This window comes from Molossus molossus, unplaced genomic scaffold (genome assembly GCF_014108415.1).
Source record: "Molossus molossus isolate mMolMol1 unplaced genomic scaffold, mMolMol1.p scaffold_m16_p_1, whole genome shotgun sequence".
Classification (NCBI taxonomy): Eukaryota; Metazoa; Chordata; class Mammalia; order Chiroptera; family Molossidae; genus Molossus; species Molossus molossus.
Window position 1 is genome coordinate 218,196,212 of NW_023425344.1, and position 13,678 is coordinate 218,209,889.

The 13,678-nt window shown below is 36.8% G+C and overlaps 1 protein-coding gene across 1 annotated transcript in view; it reads left to right on the forward strand.

The window, feature by feature from the left end:
• SYNE2 (spectrin repeat containing nuclear envelope protein 2) overlaps positions 1–13,678 on the forward strand; it is a 288,966-nt gene that overhangs the window by 110,688 nt on the left and 164,600 nt on the right. The window contains exons 34-40 of the mRNA XM_036246314.1: positions 5,295–5,453; positions 7,139–7,300; positions 9,123–9,224; positions 10,657–10,857; positions 11,203–11,374; positions 11,909–12,021; positions 13,368–13,570. Coding sequence (XP_036102207.1) covers positions 5,295–5,453; positions 7,139–7,300; positions 9,123–9,224; positions 10,657–10,857; positions 11,203–11,374; positions 11,909–12,021; positions 13,368–13,570 — 1,112 coding nt within the window. The remainder of the gene's footprint in view (positions 1–5,294; positions 5,454–7,138; positions 7,301–9,122; positions 9,225–10,656; positions 10,858–11,202; positions 11,375–11,908; positions 12,022–13,367; positions 13,571–13,678) is intronic.

Sequence of the window (13,678 nt, forward strand, 5' to 3'; positions counted from 1 at the left end):
ATAACAAAACAACAAGTTATCCTTGTTATACTGGTGAGAAAACCAAGGCTTAGAAAGCTTGGGAAGTAACTGTAGCTGGTTTAATGTTAATAAAATGGTGTTATGAAAAGAAGAAAGAATTTTCAACCCTGACTCTCCAGTTTTCATAATTTGTTGTGGGACTGTCAAGGGATACATATAATAAAAAAAATTTTTTTAAAGACCAAATGGTACCACTTTCTGCATGTGTGTCCAATACCCCAGCAAGGGCTCTGGTGAAATAATGGGTTCAAGCATACAGGCCAGCCTAAATGTTTATGAGGCCTTTATGTTGACCAGATCCCAGTTCAGATCTTGGAATCTTATCACCCTTTGTTTGGCTGCACAGGGGAGCTCAGATATTGATGCACTGACCTTGTTTCTTCATCTCCCGTGAAGAGAGGTGCATAATGGTGGTCTCAAGGGGCTGTACTTCATCTTACCCAGCACCAATAAGGAAGCAACACGAAGCAGAAAAAGAACCACATCCATGTGTTGAATCTTACATGCATGCTGATTCAGCTCACTGGTAAATGTGGTCCAATTTATATCTTGAAATTTGGACAGTCATATTAGCAACATTCTCTGTAAAAATTGGGGAGGGGGAAAGAGGGGATAGAGGTTAAGTAAATTACCCAAGATTATATGGCTAATTAATGAATGGTGGAATTATTATTTAAGCCCAGGTCTGTCTGACTGCAAAGTCATGTTTCAGTCATCATACCAGTGCCTTCCCTGAAAACATATTTGCAGTATGTATATGGCAGAAGTAAAAATTGGTTAAACCTTGCTTCATCTGTACCCCTTTCTCAACTGTAATGGTTAGCTCACAAAGGATATTTTTAAAATTAATAAAATAATCATCTTTAGGAAAGATATGAAAGTCCAGACTTTATTATTATTATTATTATTGTTATGTTGAGAATCTTAAATCTAGCATATGGGCACTTCATCTATTTGCTGAAATAATATATTATTTTGTATAGAAGACATAGAAGTTCTGGTACACTGGTATTCAATTTTCCCCCCAGACACTTTTTAAACAGGATAAAAGCAAATTTTAGTACTGATTGTTAACACAAATTTGAGTTCATTTGTGACGACCTAGGTGCTGTCTTCAGAAACCATCAATTTCTATAGCATGTATTGTCATGATGTTTTGCACCAGTGGCTGAAATAGGATACCACTGAGAACATTTGTTCTTCAAAACCATAGAAACCTGGATGTTTATCTAGGATATGGTGCCAAATTTCTGCTCTTTTTAATGAAAGACAGTGTAAAAGTAAGCCTAGAAGGTTAAACTGTCAGGGGACTATTAAAGTTTGGGAAATGTCAGAGGGGACCTAGTTTTCTTTATTTTCCCTCTTCCATTCATTGTAGAACAAAACCTGCAGTTCCTGTCAATGCTAAAGCACCCTCTCCTGCTCTTCCTTGTCTCTTCACCTGCTTTTGTCAGTTTAACAGCCACGTTCTCTGAATGTAATAAGAATTAGGGTGGCTATACATATATATTTTCAAATATGATTTTATTGATTTTTTTAGAGAGAGAGGAACAGAGAAGGGGAAAGAGAGAGAGACACATCTATTGCCTGGGATTGAACCCGCAACCTGGGCATATGCCCTTATCAGGAATTTAACCGGTGACCTTTTGGTTCATGGGACAACACTCAACCAATTGAGCCACACCAGCTCAATGGAAAAAAAGAAAAAAAAAGGGGGGGGGGAAATATATATATATATATATATATATATATATATATATATATATATATATATTTCATTTAATTGAACAAACATTTATTATTCTGCAATGCAGAGTCCTAAACTAGGAGGAAAAACACCTAGTTTGCATTTCAACTCTTGCAAATGTATTAGTCAGTGTGAAGTCCAGAGATAGAAACCTCTCAGTAATTTTTTTCATCAAATTTTTTAATTTTTTAAATTAAACTTTTTATTTTGAGATCCTTGTAGAGTTGCATGCAGTTATAAGAAATAATACGGAGAGAGCCTGTGTTCCCTTTTCTAGGTTTCCTTAAGGCTAAGCTCTTACAATTTTGTCATTTCAAAAATCTGATGTAAATGAAATACAGATCGTAACCTTTTGGTATTGGCTATTTTCACTCAGCATAATTCTCTGAAGATTCTTTCAAATTCTTGTATGTGCTGATAATTTGTTTCTTTTTCTTGCTGAGTTCATTTAACTACTCACCATTGAAGAATATCTGGGTTGTTTCTAGTTGTGGGCTATTATGAATAAAGTTGCTCTAAACATTCAGTAGGGAGTTTTGTGGGAACGTAAGTTTTTATATCTCAGGGATAAACACCCTGCAGCATTGTTGCTAGGTTGTATGTTAGTTTATCTTTTGTTTTTAAAGAAGATGCCAAACTAGTTTCTAGAGTGACTGCACCATGTTACATTCCCACTAGCAATGTAGGAGGGATCCAGTTTCTCTACATCCTTCCCTGTATTAGATATTGTCAATTTTTCATTTTAGTGATTCTGATAGGTATGTAGTGGTATCACATGATGACTTGAATTTGCATTTCCCTAATTGCTTATGATATTGATCTTGTGCTTGCTTGCCATTTGTACGCTACCTTTGGTGAAATACCTCTTCAGATCTTTTGCCCATTTTCTAACAGAGTGATTGATTTTTTTACTGTTGAGTTTTGGGAGTTCTTTACATATTCTAGATACCAGTTATTTGTCAGATGTAGTTTGCAGATATTTTCTTTAAATTTTTAGTTTGTCTTTTTATTCCCTTAATGGGGTGTTTTGCAGACAGAGCAAAAGTTTTTAATTTTGGTTAAAGTACAGTTTATCAATTTTTTTCTTTCTTCAGTTGTGCTTTTGGTGTCAAAATCTAAGAATTCTTTGACTAGCTCAAAATCCAGAAGATTTTCTCCTTTTTTTTCTATAAGTTTTATAGTGTTTTGGTTGACATTTAAGTCCTTCATCCATTTAGAGTTTGTTTTAGTAGGTGTGAGACTTAGGTTAAGGTGCTTGTTTTTGTCTATAGATGACTGCTCCAACACCGTATGTTGAAGAGGCTCTGTTTCCTCTGTTGAATTGCTTTTGCACCTTTGTGAAAAATCAGTTGGGCATATTTATGTGAATCCATTTGTGGGTTCCCTCCTCTTTTCCATTGATCTGTGTGTCTATTCCTTGGCCAATACCACATAATCTTGATAAAACCTCTATCTAATAGCACATAATCATGATAGATTTTAAATTCTCACTTTGTTATTTTTTCAAAAGTTTTAGCTATTCTAGTTTTTCTACCATTTCATATAAATTTTGTAATAATTTTGTCTATATATACAAAATAATATTACTGGGATTTGATAATTGCACTAAACCTGTATGTCAGGATTTTGAGGGGGGGAATTGACATCTTTACGATATTGAGCCTTTTAATCCATGAACTTGGTATTTCTCTACATTTATTTTGACCTTCTTTACTTTCTTTTATTAGCATTTTATAGTTTTTAGTATATAAGTCCTATGCATGTTTTGTTAGATTTACACTCAAGTATTTAATTTTTTGAGTCATTGAAAGGGTGTTATATGTTAAATTTCAGTGTCCATGTATTCATGTCTAGTATATAGAAGAACAGTTGATTTTCATATGTTTATCTTGTATTCTGCAACCCTCCCTGAACCTACTTATCAACTGCAGGAGTACTTTTGTAGATTCAGTGGGCTCTCCTATATAGATACTCATGTCATCTGCAAACGGGATAGTTTCTTGACACAGGAGATACGGGTCTCCTTATTATTGCTGGTTGGGAGTAACAGTTCTGGCTCCTCACTAGGCCTCCACTGATCACCCCCTGGCTCTTCCTTACAGCTCCCTGTGTGGCCTCAGCTGCCATCATGTGGGCAGGTGCCTTGTTACTGCCCAGCAGGAAGAAAGTCCTGGCCCTCTCCTTGGCCTTCTCTGACATTGGGTGAAGGTGGGGTTGCTCTTGCAGCCTGGTGATGGTGGAAGTCTAGGCTGTACACGTGATCTTTGCTGATATGGTGGGGGTCTGGCTACATTTTTTTCTATACAGTCGTCCCTCGCCACTTCGCACTTCGATAGAGTGAAGCCGGGAAAGTAGAAGCGCGAAGTGGCGAGGGACGACTGTGTATAAATAAAAAATCCTACTTCCCGGGAATTCATTTATCGCAGTGGAGTCTGGAACTGATTAACCACGATAAACGAGGGCCAACTGTATTTGTCTTCATTGAGCGATTATTTTCTAAAAGTTTTCTGTCTTGTTAGGTTGTCCCATTCCTGGTACTTTGGCCGAAGAGAGCAGGCCTTTCTTGGGACTTTTTTGTCTGTTGTTACCAGATGCTGGCTTCTTCAGCACACAGTCTGGGAAGTTGGAGGGAAAAAGAAAACACAGAGAGTGCACCAGCAGGTTGTTCCTTAGGAGCGGATGCTGCAGCCGCTCTTCCTTCTTAATCTCCACTTTTTAGTCTTCTGAAAGTAGTTTTGTATGTGATGTGTAGGGTTTTAAATTTATTTATTGGGAAGAATAGGGAAAAGTATGTCTACTCCATATTCCCAGAAATAGAAGTCCTCCTAGGGTGCATACTTTTTAGATTTTTATTTATGAGAAATTTATTTCCAAATTTTATGTAGTCATTAAAAATGTTTGTGTAAGCCCTGGCTGGTTTGGCTCAGCGGTTGGATCGTCAGCCTGCAGACCAGAGAGTCCCGGGTTCGGTTCCCACTAGGGGCACATACCAAGAAAAAAAGTTTGTGTAAGATTGAGTGAACATTGAGTGAAATGTTTGTTATATTAGTCCACACTCAAATTTCATTTTATAGTCTAAGATCATTGACCTTTTCATAAAACAGTGTTTCAGCTTTCATGTTAGAAATGATGTTGGAGTTAGACTCATGGAAAATTAAGCTGGAAGTCATATTAAAGATGTTTTAGAGTTCTGTGTGTTTTATTCAGATGAGAACATTCTTTTCTTTGACATTACAAATATGATTCCTATTGGAGGAGTCTAGGAACTGTCATTTTTTATACCATTGAATGGATGTACTTTTTTTTGATAGAATATTATTCCCCATGAACAAAAACCATGGTTTTAGACCATATTTTATTATGCAGAGTGGGAACAAAGTTGGTTGTAGAATTACTGTTAAACTAGATGGTTAGGATTATAAAGTCTTTTTATTGGTCAAGTGGGACAATAAAAGCCAATAATAGAATCATGTTTCTTACAGTTTGTCTATGTCAGGTCAAAACATGTTTTATACCTTTCATACAGATTGAAATTGTCAAAGAAGAATTTAATGAACATTCAGAAGTTGTAGACAAGATTAACCAAATCTGCAAAAACCTACAATTTCATCTAAATAAAATGAGAACCTTTGAGGAGCCTCCTTTTGAGAAAGAGGCTAATGTTATTGTGGACAGATGGCTTGATGTAAGTGATCATTTAATTGACTAGAAGTTCTGTTCTGTAACAATTAAATTGAATTTTTCTGTTGTATTTTTAGTATTTTTTATCTAATTACAAAAACCAAAGTGCTCATGGTAAAAATGTTCAAATAATATAAAGTTTATGACTTAGGAATTACCTTCACACCCAGAGTTTTAGGCAGTGCTAACAAATGGGTCTTTGATTTTCTGGATGTAAAAGTGCAAGCCTAACTTATTTAAAATAAACTAGTTAATATGTTCCTTATTCATAAAAGATATTGATGTTCAACTATGTAATTACCTAATACATTTCTAGTTGAGAACTAATGGTTTATTACAAATTAAGAATTTGTGTTATATTTTCATCTGGTTTTTTAAAATATGTTTTTATTGATTTTTTTTTTTTTTTTTTTTAGAGAAGAATGGATATATATATATAGAGAGAAAAACATTAATGTGAGAGAGAACCATCAATTGGCTGCCTCTTGCACACCCTCCACTGGGGATCGAGCCTGAAACCTGGGCTTGTGCCCTGACCGGGAATCAAACTGGGACCCCTCAGTCCATGGGACGACACTCAGTCCACTGAGCCACACCTACTGGGCTCATCTGGGTTTTTAAAAACACCTTTTATTTATTGTGGTTTAGAAATTAGGAAGGCTATTGCTTTCATTGCACATAACATGAAGCATATCAGCTAAGATTTTTTGTTTTTTTGTAGAAAAGAGAAGTATATGATATGTTAAAACAAAATTTTTGTTGATTAATAAAGCAAAATAGCCAGTAAAGGTAAACAGATTTTTCTCTGGCCTTTGTTTCTCAATGGTTAGACCATCAACTCTTGGACTGAAGGGTCCTAGGTTTGATTCCCAGTCAAAGGCACATACCTGGGTTGCAGGTTAGATCTCCGGCCCCAGTAAGGGTTGTGCGGGAGGCGACCAATCGATGTCTCTCTCTTGAATACATGTTTCTCCCTCTCTCTCCCTCTCCTCTCTTTCTTTTTTTCTCCCTCTCTCACCTTCCCTCCGTTCCTCCCACTCTCTCTAAAAATCAATGGAAAAATATCCTCAGGTGAGGATTATTGGGAAAAAGAAAGGTAAATTTTATTTAAAAATAGTGTTTGAGCCCAGCAAGTGTGGCTCAGTGGTTGAACCTCGACCCATGTACCAAGAAGTCGCTGGTTCGATTCCTGGTCAGGGCACATGCCCAGGTTATGGGCCGGATCCCCAGTGGGGGGCATGCAGGAGGCGGCCGATCCATGTTCTATCCCATCGATGTTTCTATCTCTCCCTCTGCTCTAAAAATCAGTAAAGAAAAAAAATTTTTTTTTTGCCCTGGCCAGTTTGGCTCAGCGGTTAGAGCGTCGGCCTGCAGTCTGCAGAGACCCGGGTTCGGTTCCCGCTAAGGGCACGTACTTCGGTTGCAGTTTGTCCCCGGCCCTGGTTGGTCGTGCAGGTGGCAGCCACTCGATGTGTCCCTTCACGTCGATGTTTCTCTCTCTCCCTCTCCCTTCCTCTCTCTCCCTCCCACTCTATCTGTACAAAAAATGGAAAAATGTCCTCAGGTGAGGATAAAAAAATAAAATAAAATAAAATAAATTTTTTTTTTTAAATAAAAATAGTGTTTGACTGAAACAATGGTTTTCATACTTTTTACTACTAAATGTTAATTATGTGTTAAATATGGCAGATAAATGAGAAAACAGAAGACTACTATGAAAATCTTGGTCGAGCTCTAGCTTTATGGGACAAACTTTTTAACTTGAAAGATGTAATTGATGAGTGGACTGAAAAGGTCCTTCGAAAAATGGAATTACATCAACTCACTGAAGAGGAAAGAGAAATTCTGAAGGTAACTGAAAAGAGATCAAATATATGCTCTTTTTTAAAAAATTTTTTTACACATTTTAATAAGGAGTTTGCTTTCTTGAAATGGGGTAGAAAAATCACAAAGAAAGCTTATTTCTTTCATTATTCCTTGAGTGGGACCTGAACTATGTTGTATCCTTTATGATATGTGGGAAGGTGTTAGCAAATATAATTAATCTGGGGTTCACAGACACCCAGGGGATTCATAGATGCAATGACCTTACATGGGAGAAATTGTATCTTTATTTTCATGAATATCTAAGTAAAATGTATTTGTTCCAATTATAAATATGGTCGATAAACATAGTAGCATAACAAAATCACAGGTATTCTGAAATCATTATCTGGCTGTTGCAACTATAACTATTATCACTACTTTGAAAGTATGTCATTCAATAGATCTACTAGATGTTGTTATTCAAGGTATTAACAGAGAAACATACATATTACTGTAGTATAAGTATGTTATTTTTAATACATTGATAACTGTAACCCAACGTAATTTTTTTCTTTATAGTTCTACAATATTTATTTTATATTTTATTTTTAAGATATTATTATTCAACAGGTCCATAGGATTCACCAACCTGCCAGAGTGGTTTATGGTATATAAAAGCTTAAGAACTCCTAACAGAAGTCCCATCAAAATTCATAGTTGTTCTTAAGTTAGTTAGTAGGCCCCTTGATTAGGTAAACTTTTCCTAAAGGGCCAGATAATAAATATTGTAGGCTTGTAGACCATATGATCAATATCACAGATGCTCAACCCCTGATGTCTGTAGTAGGAAAACACAGTTATAGACAATACTACACAAGTGCTTAAAGTATCTGGGTACCAATAAAACTTTATTTATAAACACAGACCACCAGCCCTTAGACAACTTCTGATGTAGATCGTGATTATGGATGACCTTTATAATTTGAATTAAGCAGTCCCTCAAAAATATAGAAAGCACATGAGGCTGAGTGTCAGCATATTTAAAGAGCTTCACAAAAGGCTAGTTTTTAAAATAGTCATCACAGGTTTTGCCATTTGGAATTAAAGTTATATTTTTTTTAACTCCAGGAAGAGATTTTTTCTAATTGTTTTGTTTGTTTCCATATTATTTTGGATATATAAAATCACTTTCTTTTGTAAGGTCAAAAAGAGTGATTCAGAGTAATATAAAAATGTATGTATGTGTGCATGATGGGTGTACAGTATGCCAGGTCTAATGTTTCAAATCTTGTTGTATTATTCTAATTTCTCATTTAATTTTAAATTCCAATATCTATTTTTGTGCATTTGGAAAAGATTTCCAAAATATGTGGAGATTTATGAGTTTCCTGGGTTCATGATGATAGCCATGAAGTTAAAGCTATGGATTTTCTAAGTATGAATGAGTTATCATTGTGCTCCTTAAATTTGTCTTGAAGTATAGGATGTTTAAAAATGTTAAGGATTATAAACTGCCAGCGTGTTGTTAAAATTCCACCAGTGAGTAGTACTGTGTGTATGTGTGTTGACACATTTATATGTACAGATCTATGAAATGTAGAGACTTTCGGCAGGCCCCGAATGCTGGAATGGCCTAAGCCTGGTCACTCTCTGTTGTCGTACAGCTAGGACCCTTCACTCAGTTGTAATGTTTGCCTTATCCATGAAGGCACCTGGGTTTGTAACTCCCAGGGCTCTGTCAAAAAACAAGTGATTAGGGGCAATCAAAGGCTCTCTCATTTTCTGTGTATTCACAATAGCAATCATGGGTACCAGAAAATAAGGTATACAATAAAAATATGTTTTTTATTAAAATTATGTGTTTTAGGCAGAGTTACAAGTCCATGAACAAAAACCTTCAGAATTTTCTCAAATAGTGGCTAAAATACAGTTTCTACTTCAAAGCAGTGAAATACCTCTTGAATTGCAGGTAAGGAATTTTTATTTAAAAGTCGCAATAAAAGTACTCTAAAGTAATGTTCATAAACCAGAATTCGAATCTTAAACCTAAAGTAAACTCAGGGTCATTATTTAATTCACCTTTGTTCAATTCCTATATTAAGTGTAATCAAATTTTTAGTTGTCATCATAGTTTATCATCTTTGTTCCACTTTTAGAATGGATAATGTTATTTTTTATATCCTTTAATTCTTTTTTATTTATCCTCGAGGACATTTTTTCCTTTTTTGTTCAGATAGAGCGGGAGGGAGAGATAGGAAGAGAGAGAACCATCAATGTGACAGGTACACATCGAGTGGCTGCCACCCACACGACCCAACCAGGGCCGGGGACAAACTGCAACCGAGGTACATGCCCTTAGCGGGAACCAAACCCCGTTCTCTCTGGACCGTAGGCCAACGCTCTAACCGCTGAGCCAAACTGGCCAGGGCTCTCCTTTTATTCTTTTTTTTTTTTTTATCCTCACCCGAGGACATTTTTCCACTTTTTTGTTCAGATAGAGTGAGAGGGGGAGAGAGAGAGAAACATTGACACGAAAGGGACACATCGAGTGGCTGCCACCCTCACGACCCAACCAGGGCCGGGGACAAACCGAAATCGAGGTACGTGCCCTTAGCAGGAACCGAACCTGGATCTCTCTGGACTGCAGGCCAGTGCTCTAACCGCTGAGCCAAACTGGCCAGGGCTCTCCTTTTATTCTTATTTTACTCATTTCACAGGCCTGTTGTGCAGAGGGAGAGATATCCCTGTGAGTCCATGTGAAGGAACAAGGGTCTCCTCATGAGTTGTCTGTCACGGGTGTAGGAAGGAAAATACAGCTCCAGTGACTAGAAATCCAGTGTGGATTTCTGTTGTGTGAAGACAGTTTTATGAGATCAAAGTGCATAGTGGCTGAATAGAAATGTTCATGTAGCTGAATATGAGTCAGGCTTCCTGGATGAGGTCCTGGTGCTGCCACCCATTAGCCGTCCGATCTTGGGCAACCTACTTAACCTTCTTAAGCCTGTATATTTGCACCTTAAGTGCTTAACATGATGCTGTGTACATAATAAACATTCAACAAATGCTGGCTGTGTAATTTTTTCTATATGTTTTCAAAAGAGTGCTGTGAAGTAACACTTCAGTTGGTATGCTAGATAAAACTGGTTTTAGGGGAAGGATTCAAATTAGTCTCTTATAAAAAGTCAGAAGTTCAATTTCAGTTTTCATATTACTCTTTTTCTTTAAAGGCACCATTCAGATGGTCGTATCAGTGATGTAGAACAATGAAGAATTATAAGTAGAGCAGAATTTATTTCATATTGAAATGAAACGGTCTCAACTCATTTTCTAGCAATGTGGTTTGTCTCAAAATCTAGTTCAATAAAATCTGTAATCGCACTTAACATGTTTCATGATTTCAGGTCATGGAGTCCTCTATTGTGAACAAGATAGAACATGTAAAAATGCTTTTAACTGGAGAACCCAGCTGCTCTGCACTGAGTGCAAACACAGCTGAGCTAAGGGAGGACCTCGACCAAGCCAAGACCCAGATCGGGGTGACCGAGTCCCTCTTAAAAGCCCTGTCTCCTTCCGACAGCTTCGAGATCTTTACAAAACTAGAGGTACTTCCCAGCTTCTTATCTTCTGTGGTTCAGATTTATTTTCACACTCATTTCTGATGGCTTTGACCTCTTGAGGTTAATAAAAATAGTAAAAGTGAAAGCTTGGGGGTAAAAATCTCAGAAAAGCAATTTATGTACATTTAGCAGTTGCACCTGTGACTTGCTCTGTGGACAGTAATTATTTGCTATTAAATTACCTTGCATTTATACATTTACTGGCTGAGAGAAAGCAAATCCACCCAATAGAAAATCATCTGTATTTTTTAAAAAAACAATGCAGATCTAATATGTGTTGTATAAATTGAGCTCATTTGAAGACTTAATAATGGTTGTTTATATATTTAGGAGATACAACAGCAGATTCTACAGCAAAAGCACAGTATGATATTACTTGAGAATCAAATAGGTTGTCTGACTCCTGAACTCTCTGAATTGAAAAAGCAGTATGAAAGTGTCAGTGATTTATTTAATACCAAAAAAAGTGTTTTGCAAGATCACTTTTCTAAGTTGTTGAATGGTGAGTACATTGTTTCTTCTATTGTTTTTGAGAATTTTGAAGTATGAATAAATGCTATGAACACAAAGGCTATCTAAGCTTTGCTTAGAGATGGTTGCACAGATTATATTTGAAGAACAGGATTGATTGATTAAGGATTTATTCAGATAAATCTTTTGGGGGGATGCTCTTACTAATCTATGCATCTCATAAATAACATCTATTTCTTTCACGTGCCAAATCTTTATTTCACTAAGGAAAGTCATCACTGTCCTTGTGTTTGTTCACTGTGGTGAGTGGGTCTGGGGATGTGCCTGTGAGCAGGCTGCCCTGCTGGTGTGTTTGGGTGTCCTGTATGCTTGGAAAGGAGGGTTGGTATAGAGAATACACTGCGATTACTTTCTAGACTCTATTAGCCCTCAAAACTGGGTTTCAACTTACTACTCTACACAATGATTTGTATCCAGGGCAGGGGAAGCATGTTTCAGAATCTCTCACTTTAACTAGATCTATAAAGCCTTTCTTGAATGATACAGCTTTCCCCTCCCCCTGCAGATCAGTGCAAGAACTTCAGTGACTGGTTCAGCAACATTAAAATAAACCTTGAAGAGTGCTTTGAATCATCAGAAACAAAAAAGCACATGGAAGAAAAGCTACAAAAACTTTCTGTAAGACATATAAATTTCAATCAAAATTTATCAAAACTAAAATACTAGAGGCATAGAACTGTATTTAAGTAGATAGGGTAATAATTACTTTGACTTATTCATTTGCCTACATAGAGAAATATTTCCAATTAATCTGGCTTCTCACAAGTATTTTGAAACTGTTTACTGGGTAATGGGGCACATGATTTAAACAAGTTCTGTTTCTCACTTATTCTAAGACACTGTTTATTTGACTGTTTGCTGGTGAATTCAGTTGTGTTAAAGTCATATTTGATAAAAAGTAAAAAATTTATCTAATTTGGACTTCGACATTCTTTTACATTCTTGAAAGAGGTCTCTTGATTTTTTATGTCTTTTCAGGCATATTTCTTTTAAAAATTGCAGCTGAACTTGAATACACTGCTGGTCAGAGTGTAATGGAGGGTGGTCTGAAATAAATGGCCAAGTGCCTGCACATTTACAGTGCACATCACACCCTTAACTCGTGATCACTTTGGGGTAGATTACCTAGTGCTGTAGTTTTTATAAGGCATGCTGTCAAGCTATTGATGGTATTTAATATTCTCTGATTTGTTGCTTTGATGATACCATTCTTCATTGATAGAACTGCCTTCTATTTTTTAAAGTTCTGACTTTATTTATTTATTTTTATATTTTTCTTTATTGATTTTAGAGAGCGAGGAAGGGAGAGGGAGAGGGAAATAGAAACATAAATGAGAGAGAACATCAATTGGCCGCCTCCTACATGCCCCACACTGGGGATTTGGCCCACAACCTTGGGCATATGCCCTGACCAGGAATCGAACCAGTGACCTCTTGATGCATGGGTCAACGCTCAACCACTGAGCCACACTGGCTGAACGTGACTTTTTTTGTTTGCATTTAACTTTGCTCATTGCATGGTGCTCGATAATTGATGCTCAAACTTTTTAACACAAATATTGAAATAAAATTCAGATTTGGACACATTTAAATAGAGACGAGTCTGTTTAGTTTTACATATTGATTACAGAAAGGAACAAGTATTTAGAAGAAGTTGTAGTATAGCCAGGCAGAAAACATGCAGCTTCTCTGGTCTTAACTTCTACTGACCTTCATGGGGGCACTTGATTCTTTTGCTTGATACCATTTTCAGAAATTCAGATGTGTACACACATTGTAGAACTAATAATACATCTTCTTTGGCTCATTTGCCATTGAAGTTATTTATATCTCCATAGGCTTTCTTTTATATAAGATGTTAAAAAGATGGTGTGTCTGTGTACTGGCTTAGAAAGTGCCGTCGGGTGGCAGAGACCATACTTAGACTTGCCAGTAGGGCATAACTGATGTTTGTCTTTTTAAAGGATTTCTTGACTCTTGAAGGACGAGGCAGTGAAATACAGCAGGTGGGAACTGTACTGAATCGTGTAAAGAAGCATCTGCCCAAAGCACATGTTAAGGAGCTGAACAGTTGGATCGTAAGTCAAGAAACTGAATTAGAAAAAATGGAGTCTGCATGCCAGGTGCGAGCAACGGAGCTGGATGGCTGCCTGCAGCAGCTGCTGAGGTAGGAAATAAAGTGGCATCTAAACACATCTCCTAACCATGTCTGCATAGGTACCCTGCCTCCGTACAGCTTAGCACGGGTACACGTAATACACACAGAGTTCACACA